Below are 17,500 nucleotides of genomic sequence, written 5' to 3'. Positions count from 1 at the left end.
TAGATGTCATGTTTGTGACAAGTACAGGGTTCCATTTAAATATTTCGTAATCGCTATAGATCGACATGTTCATTTCAGTTTACAATGTTTTTTTAAATAATTAATGCGTACGCTCACGTACGCGCAAATATGCATACATACATATGCATACATATGTGCATTTCTACACATCCATATACAGACACATACGCACACACGCCTATATATAAACAATGTATATGCAGACATATATGGATCTCTATTCAGACATATACACACATACACACAAGTTTTATAGACTTATACGTACTCACATATATACATAGACACACATACACACACCCACACACACACATATATATAGTAAGTTATAAAATATATATAGCTCTACCTATGTATTGAGCACTTTTGAAGTAAATAGATTAATCGGGCTATGAAAACAGTATATTCTTTTCATTGTTTTGACTCTCGAGAACATATCCGATTCAGTTAGACACATATAATCAACCGAGAACCACATCACTCTATATTAAAACATATAAGATATCAATGGATATCTACCTGAGAATCAAAATAAGGAAAAGAATATGCTGTTGTCATTACCCTAATTATTACGCACTTTACTTGCATAAAATCATTAAAATATAAATGCAACTTTTCAATATATATATATATATATATATATATATATATATATATATATATACTAGATTACTGTTATATATAAATAGATTACTGTTATATATAAATATATTAGTTAAAATCTTCAGTCGCATAAAATCATATTAAAATGAAAAAAGAACTTTTTCTCATCTTTGCTTCAGCTTCCTCATCTCTTAAAAGATCAGCGTTGTGACATCCGGTGTCAGGATGAATTCTCAAGTTTTGCAAATAAAATCGTAAGGTTGTGAGAAAGTAACTTTCCTGAACTGTTATCAATTTAAGTGGCAGGTGCTGCTCACTCGATGACCTTACATTGCTCATATCGAGGAAGTGGGGAAGCTTAGGGTGGACAGAAAGATGAGGAAGTCAATGGTCGACTAAATATCAACAACTCCGACGTCAGTTTCCGTTTTCTTTTTACGTAAGATTCAGCGCAACTCTCCGTTTTCTTTTTATACTTGGAAACACACCACTTGAATCCAAACACATACGATGGTTGTCTAATAGAGTAACTATGGTTTTCTTGAATTATTCCATTCTTAGAGGCGTTTTTTATCCGCTAAGAAAGGCATTGTTGCTCTGTGACACTAAAGTTTCAACATGAGATTGCATTAATCTGTCACGATAAAATCTGAAACAACATTAGTTTTACTGTTTTTTTTTTCCATTCCGAAATAAGCCATATTGCCGCTTGGAAGGTAAGGGGTTACTATTTGGGATCGTGGCTCACAGGAAATTTTGGGGAGCTCAACAGAGATATGTTTGTCCACATTTAAAGTTCTGCAGGGAATAAATTCCAAAGTTCAGCAGTGCGAGGTAAGAAATGATAAGACTAGAAGGCTTTCCGGTATCGGGGGAGCTTAACAAGACGGGGATGGGATTTTGGTGCTTCTCAGGTTAGAATTTCTATTTCTTGGTCAAGCGTAAGTTTGAAATAGAATGTCTTTTAGTTCATTATGTTTTGTTGCCAAATTTGGGCTGGCGCATCTAACACTAATCTCCCTCTTGGCTAGGGCCCCAAAAAGGATCCCCAATTTATTAGGTCCCACTTTGTCAACAAGGCTCCACATCCTGTCCTATCGCTGCAATGTTGAATCTCTGCGTCTTTTATGCTAATAAAGTCAGAAAAGCAAGAAACAGTTCGTAGGAAGTAAACTATAAGAGTAGAAGGCCTTGCAGTATCTAGGAGCCTCAACAGTGAAGGGGTGGGATTTTGTTGTTTATTGGATTAGTTTGGCTTTGTAGAAATGCAAGATAATATCAGATGTGAGTAATCTTCAAGTACAGTTATCGTTAGTCTGTCATGTTTTAATTTGAAATTTAATTTTTATTAGTCTGTCGTGTTTAAATTTGAAATAGTATTTTTGTTAGTCTGTCATGTTTTAATTTGAAATTTAATTTTTATTAGTCTGTCGTGTTTAAATTTGAAATAGTATTTTTGTTAGTTTGTCATGTTTTAATTCGAAATAGTATTATCGTTAGTCTGTCATGTTTTCACTTGAAAAATCAAGTTTGTTAGTATGTTGTTTAAATTTGGAATAGCATTTTTGTTAATTTGTCACGTTTATTTTGAAATAGTATTTTTGTTAGTCTGTCATGTTTTAATTTGAAATAGCATTTTTATTAGTCTGTCATATTTTAATTTGAAATAGTATTTTTATTAGTCTGTCAGTTTTTTATATCATTTTTGTTAGTTTGTCATGTTTTAATTGAAAATATTAATTTTTAAAAATCTGTCATGTTTAAATCTGAAATAGTATTATCATTAGTCTGTCATATTTTAACCTGAAAGATCAATTTTGTGAGTTTTTCACTTTTTAATTTGAAATAGTATTTTTGTTAATTTTTCATGTTTTAATTTGAAATACCATTTGTGTTAGTTTGCCATGTAGTAATTTGAAATATTATTTTTTTTAGTCTGTCATGTTCAAATTTGAAATATTATTTTTGTTAGTTTTTCATGTTTTAATTTGAAATATTATTTTTTTAGTCTGTCATGTTCAAATTTGAAATATCATTTTTGTTGGTTGTCATGTTTTAATTTAAAATATTAATTTTTTTAGTCGGTCATGTTTAAATTTGAAATAGTATTTTTCTTCATTATGCTTTAGTTTGAAATATCATTTTTGTTAGTCTGTCATGTTTTTATTTGAAGTAGTATTTTGTTAGTCTGTCATGTTTTTATTTGAAATATCATTTTTTGTTAGCCTGTCATGTTTTAATTTGATATCATTTTAGTTTTCTGTTACGTTGTACTTTTAAATATAATTTTTGTTAGTCTGTCATGTTTTAATTTGAAATATTATATTTGTTTTCTTTCATGTTTCAGTTTGAAACAACGTATTTGTTAGTCTGTCATATTTTAATTTGAAATGGCATTTACTTTGATCTCTCATTTTTAAACAGCGGATTGTATAAACAGAAACAAAACATACTTTTAGTTTCTACACTATTTCTGATCAGAGAAAGTATTAATACATTTAACTTTCCATCAGCAATGTACACAATTTATCAACATTTTCTGTTTTTAAATCTTTGACGAATCAGCAATTATTTGAAAAATCAACAAGAAAAAAAGTATAAATATTTTTCAAGCAAATATACCCAATCACTCTTGGAAAAATTATTTCAAATATTTTTTTTTACGTACTTCAAATGTTTTTTTTTTTAAATACTTCAAATGTTTTTTTTTAAAAATACTTCAAATGTTTTTTTTTTATAGAAGTACGTCAAATATTTTCATAGCAGTACTTCAAATGCTTTTTTTAGAATTACTTCAAATGCTTTTTTTATTGAATTACTTCAAATATCTTTTATCGAATCACTTCAAATACTTTTTATAGAATTACTTCAAATAATTTTAAAGAAGTATTTCAAATGTTTTCATAGAATTACTTCAAACCTTTTTATAGAAGTACATTAAACGTTTTAAAAGAAATACATAAAAAATTACAAAGAAGTACTTTTTCTTTTTTACACATTGATCACCACTTATCAAGGCCCGGAAGCCACTCAGGGATAAGGGTTATTGCAAGTACATTACGTTAGTGTGGAGATTTGATGAAGTGTTTAATTAAGGGGGCGGTTCATTAGGAATTTGTTAACATTGGACTTGAACACATCCAAGTTGTAGTCCGGAGGGAAGCAGGCAGACGGAACAGAGTTCCACAGGCGTGCAGTTCTAAGAAAGAAGCTTTGTTCATGGAATCCGCGTTTTGATTTAGGCACAGATATAGAGTGGGGGAAATTTTTCACAGTGGATTCAGCTAGACGGGTGTTTTTCGTGAAAGATTGGCGAGGGGGGACCAGAGATTGGAGTTCAGACGAGCACCTGCCATGGAAATAACGATGAAACAAGGATACGCTCGCAACGTCTCTTCTGTGGGAGAGAGGTTGCAGGGTAGAGAAAAGGGCATCCCCCACTAAGCCACGAAGTCTATTTTGTACTCTGTCAAGGCATGATAGGCTGTTTTTGGCCGCTCCTGCCCAGATATGGCAACAGTGTTCCATCCTTCCTTTCATAGAAGTAGTTACAAATTCATGTTATAAAAATATTGCTGATGATTTTGTATAATTAATTAAAGCAGTTTTCTAAAAGTACTTCATTTAATATTTTTATCACAGAAAGTAATGTAAATAAATATTTCTCTTTAGTAAAATAATATTTTCTGTACACAATGGCTGAAGAAATTATAGAATTGTAGTAAAAAATTAATTCTGGCGAAATATTGTAATCACGACATCATGATCGATTAAAGAAATTATTTTAAATAAAATTAACCATTTTTTCTGACTAATTTAAATTGATTAAAGTTTATTTGTTTTTTTTTATTAAAAACATTGGCCCTTCATTTTTTACTAAAAAAGGACAATGTTTTCTTTTTTAATAAGAAAAAAAAACGAAGTTTTAAAGAGTGTTACAGTTACTTTAGAATAATGTGAAAATAATAAGCTAAAATAAAAAAGTTAAGCAATGTTGACTCTGGTTAGTAGCAGATGGGTAACTATTTGAGAAAAGCAAGCGTTGTGCATGAGAGGACGTCGAAATATCCCTAAAAATACAGCCCTGAAGATGCTGATTTATATATGTGTTGATACAACCGCAAATTGGGTTACAATATTGTTCCTAAGAATGAGGCGAAGCTCCTTGAAGTAAGTATGCATTTTTTTAATTAATAAAACCTATTTTTACAGTCGGCACATGCGATGTGTTGCGCAACATACCTCGATTGAAAGTGGAGCAAGAAATGCAAACAACTGCGGCGGTTGTTTCTCCGGTCGTTTAAATAAAATGGTGATCCCGACGTTGAGGAAAGGCTTTGTGAAGTCGATTACTTTCTCTCTCAGGTAAGTGATGGACATACCTCCCACTGCCAGGTCTGCGTTCTGCGGAGTAAAAAATTTCACAAAGGCAAATACAATGATTAATAAAAAAATACATAAGAACAAATAGCAAGACAAAATATAAAAGCATATACGATAGAGACTAGACTTCGGCAACGTTTTCCTATGGGAAAGCAACATGGGGACATGCTTCCTTATAAAATCTTTGCGGTACTACACGAACACAATCCAATAATCCAAAATAAATGAAATATATAAAATTATTAGTATTTAATCACAAAATACAATTTAAGTATATTATAAAACAAAATGAAAATGTCAACAAGAACAACGCTAAAAAGCTAAGTGATCGACTATAGACGAGGGCGACATAAAGGCTACCTTGACATAAAGGTGTAGAAGAAGGCTCGAGCGCATTCTCAGGATTACCCCAGTTGCTCTTAATTCTCCTTATAATTTTGAGTGTTTAATCATGTGTTGGTCACCTGGATGTTCCGCACATGGTTAGATTGATGGAGTGTTTATCTACCCCAATACAAAAATGTTTATCGTGTTATTGCTCTCTGTGATACCAGCTGTGTAATCTCGTATTATATATCTCTACTATTATATAAAAGCTACCTTATGTGTGTGTATGTAGCTTCCGTTTTCATAGGCTCCGAAACGGCTGAGCCTATCTTTTGCAAATTTCATACAAAGGTAATTTATATGTCTGGCAGAGTTCTTAGATATGTTTTGTGCATAAATTCGTCCGATAAGTATCGAAAATCGAAAAAAATCTGATCCTAAAAATAGTCTTTTTTCTTATAAATAAAAAAGAATTCTTACAGGGCAACACTTTACGTTACACCGGCAAGGGAGATAATAAAATCTCAGCAAATTATTTCTTCTTAAAAACCGAATTATTATAATCTGGTGATATAGCTCAGTAGTAGAGGATCATTCGACTGCAGATCGAATGATCCCCCTGTTCAAGCCCTGGTGTACCTCAACATTTTATTTTAATTTTTCTTATTGATGTGTTCAATTTACGGTATATTTTAAAATTGCCGAAAATCATTTCTTCGTTTGTATGTTTGAAAACTAAACATTAATCAGAAGTGACTTTACCAGGGGATTCATCGTCAAACTCAAATATCAGCTGACGTGATATTGTAAACAAACACAGACGGAATTTGATGAATGACATTATCTTTTATATTAATTTATTTATTACGGACTATTATTCTCATCCTTATTAGTTGTTGTTTCACGACGTTCCGGCCAACTATTCCTCTGGCCTTCGTCAGGTGGTAACCGCGACCGATAGGAACTTCGAATCTCCTAACTGCATTCCCAGCAATCACTGCCAGAATAATAGTCTGTAATAAATTAATTAATACAAATAATACTCATCTCAATAACGAATTCCAATTAAAGATTTTATCATTATTATTTATTTTATGTTGATAATTTTTTTGCGAATTAGTCTACCGTGCAAATTAGTAATCGTAATATATAATGTTCAATAAAGGATTGATTGTATAATAATACGCACGCAATCTGCATAAATTAAAATATGTTTAAGCGTATTATACAACCAGGCAACGCCGGTCGTCGAGCTAGTGCTATATTTTGATGCAAAAACTTTGGAAATGATATTGTTTTGATTTGACTTAGGAAGCAGGTCGATAAGTTCGTTCTTGATATAATGGTGACTCAGTTCATGCCTTTTAGTACGTCTGATATGTTCAAGCAAAAGAAAATTTCCATTTCTGGTGTCACCGAAATTTTTATTTGTAACACGGAATGAATCATTTCTCTCACTCAAAAACTGAATTATATTAAAAATAAAACTGAATTATATTAAAAATTAACCTCAATTATCTCTATATAAATAAAATGAACTCATTTTTTTCTATATAAATAAAATGAACTCATTTTTTCTATATAAATAAAATGAACTCATTTTTTTCTATATAAATAAAATGAACTCATTTTTTTCTCTTCTCTTCTCTATATAAATAAAATGAACTCATTTTTATCTATATAAATAAAATGAACTCATTTTTTCCCGTGTGAGTTTGACCTTAATAGGATTAAAAATCAGAACATTTCATGCAGATGTGATATGCACAAACTGCGACACATTATCTGAGGTGTGCTATAGGCCTATTACCTCTACACTTGCTCGATAATCGTCCATTTCTATATTTGTTCTGGTGAGAGTCCATTGCCAAAATCGGTTAGATTTAATGGAAGTTGTAAAATCTTTATCTCTATTAAATTCCCTCTTTTCCCGCTCCCCATTTACACCGATGTTTGATCGTTCAAGAGGAACTTTTACGGACTCCCACCGTTTACGGGGTTCTTAGTTATTTACAAAGACTGAACTGCTTCCTATTGGGGAAAACGCACAACTCTTACTTATACGTTGTTCACATTTATATACTAGGAAATATTAATACATTACTTACACGTTGTACACATTTTACACTAATACAAACAAATTACAAACAGATTCTTTCCATTTTATTTTTATTTATTTATTTATTTTGGAACCTTTATTACATCATTTCCGTTATATTTCGTTTCGTTCCGTTATATTTTTCTGTTGACATTTTTCTCATCTTACTTGAATGTTTGACATCTTTATTTTTATATATTTATTTCCGTTTCATTTGATTTTGTTCAGTTCGATTTTTCTTTTTTCTGTTTACGTTTTTACGAACTTTCTGGTAAGTTTGACATCGTTATTTTCTTTTTTCTTGTTTTATTTTTTTTTTTGGTGGGGGAAGGGTTATTTCTGCTCCCACAGTTAGGAATTACTATTTCGGTCAAAATAATAATACCATCGTAATTATCGCATTTCGTAATCTCAAATATCAAATTTACACCTAAACCAGGCTTAGCTTTACGTTGTTCACATTTTTACACTAAGACAAATATATTGCTTACTTTTATATTGTTCGCAGTTTTACACTAAGAACTATACATATATAGACACAGATTCTTTCCATTTTTTTAAACCAAAAATTAAATCATTTCCGTTTTATTTCGTTTCGTTCCCTCAGATTTTTCTTTTTTCTGTTTACATTTTTTCGATCTTTCTGGAAAGTTAGACATATTTATTTTTTTTTAACATTTTTTCGATCTTTCTGGAAAGTTAGACATATTTTTTTTTTTTTAACATTTTTTCGATCTTTCTGGAAAGTTTGACATATTTCTTTTTTCTGTTTACATTTTTTCGATCTTTCTGGAAAGTTTTACATCGTTAGTTTTTTTTACATTTTTTCGATCTTTCTGGAAAGTTTGACATCGTTATTTTTTTTCTTTTTTGGGTACCATTTACTAATTCATTTCCGTTTTATTTCGTTTCGTTACGTTCGATTTTTCTTTTTTCTGTTTACATTTTTTCCGAGCGTTATGGAAAGTTTGAAATCGGGTGGAGGCAAAGTTTCCAAGTTTAACATTGGTATTTTGGTGGATGAGCACACAGTTAAACATTTATTTTCCGATCAAAATAATTATACCATCGCCATTATCGCATTTAAGAAATGTCAAATATCATATCTTCACGAATATCGATTTGGAACAAATCAAACTATGACTGATTTCATATATTTACCGACAAAGATCAATAATTACTCGACTTCAAAATGTAAACAATGCAATTATATTAAAAATAAAACTCAATAATAAAAAATAAAACTCAATTATATTAAAAATAAACTCAATTATATTAAAAATAAACTCAATTATATTAAAAATAAAACTCAATTATATTAAATAAAACTGAATTATATTAAATAAAACTGAATTATATTAAAAATAAACTCAATTATATTAAAAATAAAACTTAATTATATTAAAAATAAAAACTCAATTATATTAAAAATAAAACTCAATTATATTAAAAATAAAACTCAATTATATTAAAAATAAAACTCAATTATATTAATCAAGCGAAATAAGACTTAGTCGCACAGGAATTGCCAGATTATCATTCACTCGTTATGATGAGTTGGCTGTTTTTGTGTTTTCAGAGTTTTCGACCTACTCGTTTCTAAATGCTAAAAGCAAAAACATACCACCAGGACTTTTGCTTTCAGTACTGAAATAACAACAGAAACTCGTTCAGCAGACTTCGAGTAGACAAATCAAGAACGACAAACAATTTCGCATATGCATACAGATATACATGCATATATATATACAAATACCTAAAGACAAAAAATTGTAGGTATACATACATGTGCATACACATATACACACGTGTTGTGCTGTATCCACCCACATTACACACACACATATATGTGTGTGTGTGTGTGTGTGTGTGTATGTATGCATATATAAAGAGAGAGAGAGAGAGAGAGAGAGAGAGAGAGAGAGAGAGAGAGAGAAATGAACAAACCAAGTTATAAGTCCATGAACGTTTCGTCTTAATTGTAAGACTTTTCTGGATGATTAAATTAGAAGAGAATGTATATATATAGCATTAGTGCCCGGCGTTTCCCGAATGTTTGAAGGTGTGTGTTGAGAAAAAAAGTGGTAGTAGGAAGGCAGGCTCGAACCCATACCGCAAAAGAGGAAAACAACGAGAAAAAAAACGTGACGTCTTTGCTGTTACGACCACCGCAAAACCGGAAGTGACGTAGGTTTAAATTAAGACTAGACAATCGAAAAGAGGGGATGACTTTCAAAAATATCGGCAAAAAAAGCGACCCTCCCTGTTTAAAACTGTTTTAATATTAATGTTTTTAGCCAATTTTTCGGTTTTTGTCGTCGGAAGAGTCGAGCTTCAAAACGATACGGATCTTGATGAAATCCGTCGCCTCTGTCAAACGTTTTAGGCAGACATGCAAACATACAGACATTCATTTATATATTGGTAACTAAAAATTTTCGACCCAAACCGATTAAACAGACAGACAAACAGACACGTTCACTTTTATAGATATACTAGCATTTCGGCCCGGCGTTGCCCGGGTGTTTGGAGGTGTATGTTGAGCAAAAAGTAAAAAAAAAGGTCAATTTTTTAAACTTTTACCCCTGTTATGACCTTTGAAATTTATTGCTTTGGGCTTAAATCGAGTTATTAAGTTAGATTCATGTCCAAGGAACCTATATCTAAAATTTCAAGAGTTTAGACCACAAATTATCGGAGGAGTTTGGTAGAGTTCTCAAAGGTCAAATTGTTGAACTTTGACCCTTAACAGCGAAATCTTTAGCCGGAAACCGATCACAACGATTTTCCCATATCTCAGTACTCAGTATATAAATTTCGAGTCTGTAGATTGAAAACTGACAGAGTTATTGCGTAGAGAAATGTAAACAGACACACAGACAGACAGACACACACAGGCACGTTCACTTTTATAGATATACTAGCATTTCGGCCCGGCGTTGCCCGGGTGTTTGAAGGTGTATGCTGAGCAAAAAATAAAAAAAAAGGTCAATTTTTTTAACTTTGACCCCTGTTATGACATTTAAAATTTATTGTTTTAGGCTTAAATCAAATTATTAAGTTAGATCCATGTCCAAAGAACCTATATCTAAAAATTTCACGTGTAGGCTGTATATCAAATTTCGAGTCTGTAGACTAAAAATTGACAGGAAAAATGGTGGGATCTTTCTATCGATCCGGTAGATATCTCACTGCTGATGCTATTCTCTATCTATATAAGAGCCAGGTACGTCCAAGGATGGAATACTGTTGCCACATCTGGGCAGGTGCTGCTAGAAAGGACTTATCCTGCCTTGATAGAATTCAAAATAGACTTCGTAGCCTCGTAGGAGATGTCCTTTTCTCTTCCCTGCAACATCTATCTCACAGAAGAGATGTTGCGAGTTTGTCTCTGATGTATCGTTATTTTCATGGAAAGTGTTCAACTGAGCTTCAATCTATGGTCCCCCCTCGCCAAACTTTCACAAGAAACACTCGTCTAGCTATAAACACTATCAATAATTTCCCCCACTCTTTTTCTGTGCCTAAACCTAAACGTAGATTCCATGAACAAAGCTTCTTTCTTAGAACTGCACGCCTGTGGAATTATCTTCCGTTTTCCTGCTTTCCGGCTGACTACAATATGGTTGTGTTCAAGTCTAAAGTAAATAAGTTCTTGATGAGCCGTTTCATATAAGTTATCAAATTTACCAAATTTTCATTACTAATGATTACTATATTGACCAATTTCTACTGTACACTCTTTAACCCTTATCCTTGAGTGGCCTCTGGGCCTTGATAATGTGGTGATGCCTTTGTAAAAAAAAAAAAAAGAAGTTATTGCGTAGGGAAATGTACACACACACAGCCACTTTCACTTCTATCTATCTATATATATATATTTGTTTAAAAAAAATATATAAGTATACATAAATATATATTGAAACAATTTTGTGTTTAAGATAAACTTTTTCCGCAAATATTATGCAAGTATAAATCATGTAGAATATCTGCATGAATATTATTACAGGTAATATTTAACTAAAGATGATTATCCCATAAAAAACTGAAGTAACTAACAGAGAATTGATTAACATGAATATTTAAAAGAATATGCAAATTAGCTAGATCGTTTGCTAGTGAATGCAATTCTACAACCAAGATATAAGAAAATTGTATTTTCTTTTAAAATAAATAGAAAAGAGGCTTGTCTTTTTTCTGTTGTTCTTGGCCTTCGGGCCGGGATCAGGGTGTGGTATCTGTTCTGCAGATGCTGCACTTGAGATAATTTGTACCAGTCAATGGAGGGGAAACCCTCTATACTGGGACAATTATTATTTTTGGTATCCAGAGTGCCCCCTTTTGCCTACTTTTAGGGGAGCTGGTTTTTACCCCACATTAAAAACTGCCTTGTGCCTAATTTGCTTTGGTGGGGAAGCAAATAAATACATTAAATAAATAGAAAAGAGGGGGTTTAATATGAATATCGATACACACAAAAAAAAAACGAATTTATAGGAGTATATATATATATATATATATATATATATATATGCCTTCATCACCTTACAGATGCTAAACTTCTGACTGACCAACAATATGAATTTAGGCAAGCCCGTTCCACGGCAGACATCCTAATTGTAATCTCTGAGCGTACATACCATTCACTTGACAAATCAGGGGAGGGTAGAGCTGTAGCTCTAGATATATCTACGGCTTTTGACAAGGTATGTCATGAAGGTTTTCTCAGGAAAATCAGATCATACGCTATCACTGGAAGAATACTTAACATAATAAACTCCTTCTTAGCTAAGAGAAAAATCCAGGTCATCCTCGATGGTCGTACATCTAAACAATATGATAAAAATGCAGAAGTGCCTCAGAGGTCTATCCTTGGATCTTTATTATTCCTAATATTCATAAATGACCTTCCTGAAAAATTGTCTGCGAGATGGGTATATATGCTGATGATACCAAGCTCTATAACTGACACGACAGGAAAATAAATGAACACATATCTAAAGAAATGGCAGAAACACTAGAGGGCGACCTCCAATCTGTAGTGGAATGGGGACAAAAATGGATGGTCACATTTAATGCTGCCAAGACTAAACTTCAATAACTACAAGAAACCTTCTCTACCACTAATAGCAATGGCCAAAGACTCTTTATCTGAAAGTACATCTTTTAAACTCCTCAACCTAACGTTCACAGGAAACATGAGTTAGAAAAATTACATTGAGAGCATTACCAGAATCGTTGCGAAAAAGGTAGGTTCTCTCTATCGTGCTAGAAAGCATCCCGTACTTCTATAAGGTTACCATTCGCCCATGTATGGAGTATTGTTGCTCTTAGACAAGGTTCAAAAGAGAGTCGCCAACCTGATAGGTCCTGAAATGTCATCTAAGCTTCAGCTTCTGTCCCAACGACGAAATGTTGCATCCCTCTGCCTGTTATATAAGTACTTTGACGGTGAATGTTCCGACAAACTACAAGCACTTGTGCCCCCTCGACGTTAATCCCCCTGACAAACCCAACAAGCAGCAAAATCCCACCCATTCACAGTTGAGATCACTAGATGTAACAGAGTCTTCTACTCCAGTAGTTTCTTCTCCAGAACCGCTAGACTTTGGAATTCCTTTCCGGGTTCCTGCTTCCCCAACTATACTGACATGCAGAAGTTCAAGTGTAACGTGAACCGACTTCTTCCTGCCCAACTCCCCACATAGTACCCTTGTAGCTCATGTCCCTGTAATATGCTCCCTACATCAAAGTGGCAATGTGCCTTGTTTAGGGTGAATATTAATCATTATATATATATATCAGTTTTAATAATACCTATCGAATAACGTCAGTTATAACTTGCTTTGTTCCTTTTTTATCTTTCCATCTCGTTATAATCGTATTTCCATTATTCTTATCTATCTATCTATCTACATATATCTACTAGCATGGGCTCTCGCCGTTGCCCCGGTATTTGAAGGTGTATGTTCAGCAAAAAAAAAAAAAAAAGGTCAATTTTTTTAAATTTTGACCTCTATTATAACCCCTTAAAATTGATTGTTTTGGGCTCAAATCAAGTTATTAAGTTAGATCCATATCCAAGGAACCTATATCTAAAATTTCACGTGTGTAGACCTAAAATTGTCGGAGGAGTTTAGTAGAGTTCTCAAGGGTATAATTGTTGAACTTTGACCCCTTAGTCGCCAAATTTCTGGCCCAAAACCGATCACATCGATTTTCCCATATCTCAGTACTCTGTATATCAAATGTCGAGTCTGTAGACTAAAAATTGACAGAGTTATTGCGTAGGGAAATGTACACAGACACACAGAGACACTTTCACTTTTATAGCTATACAAGCATGGGTGCCCGGCATTGCCCGGGTTTGAAGTTTATGCTGAGCAAAAAAAAAAAAAAGGTCATTTTTTTAAACTTTTACCCCTATTATAAACCCTTAACATTTATTGTTTAGGGCCCAAATCAAGTTATTTAGTTAGATCCATTTTCAAGTAACCTATATATAAAATTTCACGTGTTTAGACCCGAAATTTTAGGAGGAGTTTTGTAGAGTTCTCAAAGGTCAAATCGTTGAACTTTGACCCCCTAATCGCCAAATTTATGTCCGAAAACCGATCATATCGATTTTCTGAAATCTCAGTACCCTGTATATCAAATTTCGAATCTGTAGGTTTAAAATTGACAGAGTTATTGCGTAGGATAATGTATACAGACTCACACACAGACACGTTCACATATATATATATATATATATATATATATATATATATATATATATATATATGTATATATATATATATATACTTATATATATACACATATAAGTATATATATATATATATAACAGTTTTATAAATACTTATCGATTACTAGTAGAATTGATAAATACTCATGTATTATTTAGAAATAATTCATGAATACGTATTTATCTCTGTTGATTAATTAACAACTGTTGATATTTTCATTTTTCGATCTTCCTTATCTTTCAGTTGGCTTATATATAATGTATATAGTACGAAGATCTTTAGCAATAGTAATCTATATGTTGGTTCATCTTCAACCGTCAATTTCATTGTTTTTGCATCTACCTATTTATCTTTTTTCACTGGATTGCCAGAATTGGCTAGCGTCAGCGTCTTCTTGTGTCAAAAAAAAAAAAAAAAAAAGAATCAGAAAGTCAATCTCTCAATCGATTTTACATCTATGTCCTGTGACAGGCAACCTGCGCCCACCGAATCATTCGGCGTCTTTCCTGACAAAACAGCCCACTGCTCTCCCGTTTCCCCTCACTTACCGCTTTTTTTCTTCATCTCAATTTCAAGCTGCATTCAGACACTCTTTATATTTTTTCATGATTGTTATTTTATTATTGCAAGGAAGGGTCAACCAAATTGAATTTTACTTTTATTTCGGTCTATTTTTCTCGCTGTTGCAGTGGCGGACACATATATGGTTATACCCTGGTTATATTGGAAGCCAAATGTTTAATTGTATACACCAAAGAGTCAAGTATAAATCTTAGCACAAAACATTATTAGTGCAACACAACGCGGATGCGTGTATGTAAATTCATACGAAGTGACATCACCGGTGAGAAAAATGACTATAAAAAAGATAAAGAGAACGGGAAGCGAAATAACGTTTGAGATCTCGTGAGAGACGTGGATAACGTTCTAGATTTCGTAGATGACGTCAGAGCTGTAACAACGAGGAAATAAATGTTGTTGCTACAAAGAACAAACAAGTTGAATTATTTCCGATTCTTTTTTTTTTGCGACCGAAACTGGACGTGTGTTGATCGGCGGACAACGGTACATGGAGAAAAATGGAGATAGTTGTGATATTATTGGGTGCGCTTTTCTAATTTGTGTTATCTATAAGAGACCCTACATCAATAGCAATTAAGTTGGATTAATGTGAATTTTAACAAGGGTCACATTGAGTGCATAGCAATAATCCAAAACAAAATTGAATCATTTCCAGGATGGCTGACATGTAAGGTGAAAGCTAAACGGCGTAGACAAAGCAAGGGGTAGGAGTGCCTTTAATAAGTTTCCAGACTTTTTTGTACAGGCATTTAAAATCATCATAACTTTTTGAAAATTCAGTATGTTATTGATATACATCTTATGAGATAGCTGACCAATTTTTATGATTTCAGATTCAAATGAACAGCTACAACAGGAATTGGAATACACTTTACTAAAACCTTATTTTCACAGCTGAAGAATTTCAGATATGCAATTCGGACGTGAGAGAACAGTTCAGAAGAATAGTAAGTAAATTTTGAAAAAATGCCACGGAAATGCATGGAATGCTTCAGACTGCTTTCGGACCTTGTTGCATGAATCCCGCATCAGTTATTGAATGGGATAAAGGATTCAAGGAAGGCAGGGAGTCTGTGGCGGATGATGTGAGGTATGAGAAGAGTATAAAATTTAGAACACCTGATTGATTGGCCAAATAAAGAATTTCATTGATAATGACCGTCGTATGTCTATAGAGACAATAAGTGTGCAGTTTTATATCAATGTAGAAACCGTACACACAATTATTCGCGAGGAACTGAAGATGCGAAAAATTCGCGCGAATGCACCAGTGTAATGTAATCCCCCATTGAGGAGCGTTAGAACTACGCTGAGGTAGCTTTTTATTCCCGGGTGACGCCAGATAACCGAAGGATTTAAGATAGAGAAGATAAATATACATATTTTATTTCATGTCAAAATAGATATTGTTTGAAACCCAGAGAAATATATTTTTACGGCTAAAAGTTGACGACAGGAAATTTCACTTAGAAACTTGTCTGGCCTTAAATGAATCCAGGGTTGGATGTCTGAATAGACATCTGTCCTTGCAATTTGTGAGAGAATTTCAGGTGTGGAAATGGTTCCCACCCAGGGATCTGGGGCTTTCGATTTCGTGGAGATTTCGTGGCGAAATCTTATTGGCTGGTGAGAATTACTACCCATCCACATACCTTATTATATATACGACTGTCGTGCGAAAATTAGCCAGAGTTGAGTCGCAGAGTGAATGGAGAGTTTCAAAGCAGATTGCTTGTTGAGTCCGAGAAGAGATGTGACCCCTCCCCACCTCATACATCTGTCTGTAGCTGTCTGCGAAGAGAGTTGAGACTTTGAAAAGAACTTAGAAAATCTGAATGAGAATTGTAAAAAAATTTTGTACATAATTTTGTTAAAATTAAGTTTTTGTAGATAGACTACAATTGTTTGTCTTTCTTCCTGCCTGCCGCTTCGATATTCGCTTTCAACATACCAGATTTCAAGTAACAGCCTCAGAGGAGTCTAGACGACACGTGCCGAGAATCTAGAGAAATAACAGTCCTTAACCACCTCCTCGAGGGAAGCGTTACGCCAGTACACAACTCCATCCTTGCCATTCGACCAAGATGTGCATCTGAAAGTGTCTCGCATTTCCTATAGTCCTGACCTTGCTCCCTGTGGCTTTTGGTTGTTCCCTAAGCTCGTGGAAATAAAAGAGGCTGTGACGAGGGCCATTGACACGCTCGTACATCATGAGGTATTCCAGAAGTTGTTTTCACAGAAGTGCATTGCAGCCAGAGGAGATTACTTCGAGAGTAAATAAAGCAAAAAGTCTGAAAACTTATTGAAGGCATCTTGTATCAGAAGATGATGAAGGATTTCACGTTTTTCGAGCTGAAAGAAAGTAAAAGGTTTTCAAACTCGTATCTTCATGAAAACCGTGTGAAAGAGACATCGCCCATAATGTAGAATACTGTAACAATCGCAAATTGAAAGATTTTACCTCCATATCTCATGCTGTATGTCACCATTTCAGTTAAGTTTACTAAATTATTAGTTTGCTAAGAGAATGCTAATCTCTCTCTTTGCTTAATCAATTCTCTCCAAAATAAAAAAATTAAGATCTCTCAGCGAACGTGTTTGTATTTCTGCCTACATAAAAAAGGAAGTAACAATAAAATACTCAGGTATAATATATATAGCTCTTATGCATAGATCATCATATAATGATTAGATCACTCTGACTTGACATAAAAATATTGAAAAATAAAATGTTTAATTT

At 33.2% G+C, this 17,500-nt stretch overlaps 1 protein-coding gene across 2 annotated transcripts in view; it reads right to left on the bottom strand.

Annotated features, from left to right (window-relative positions):
* The window catches only part of LOC145249442 (glutamate receptor ionotropic, kainate 2-like), a 1,370,511-nt gene that overhangs the window by 128,474 nt on the left and 1,224,537 nt on the right, over positions 1-17,500 (bottom strand). For both annotated transcript variants that reach the window (XM_080110999.1, XM_080111000.1), the window contains one exon: positions 4,867-5,028. In XM_080110999.1, coding sequence (XP_079967125.1) covers positions 4,867-5,028 — 162 coding nt within the window. The remainder of the gene's footprint in view (positions 1-4,866; positions 5,029-17,500) is intronic.

The sequence above is a fragment of the Euprymna scolopes genome, chromosome 28, assembly GCF_053919585.1.
Source record: "Euprymna scolopes isolate OS-2025 chromosome 28, ASM5391958v1, whole genome shotgun sequence".
In the NCBI taxonomy this organism is placed as follows: Eukaryota; Metazoa; Mollusca; class Cephalopoda; order Sepiida; family Sepiolidae; genus Euprymna; species Euprymna scolopes.
Note: the sequence above shows the minus strand (reverse complement) of the source record. Positions and strands in the feature narration are given on the sequence as shown.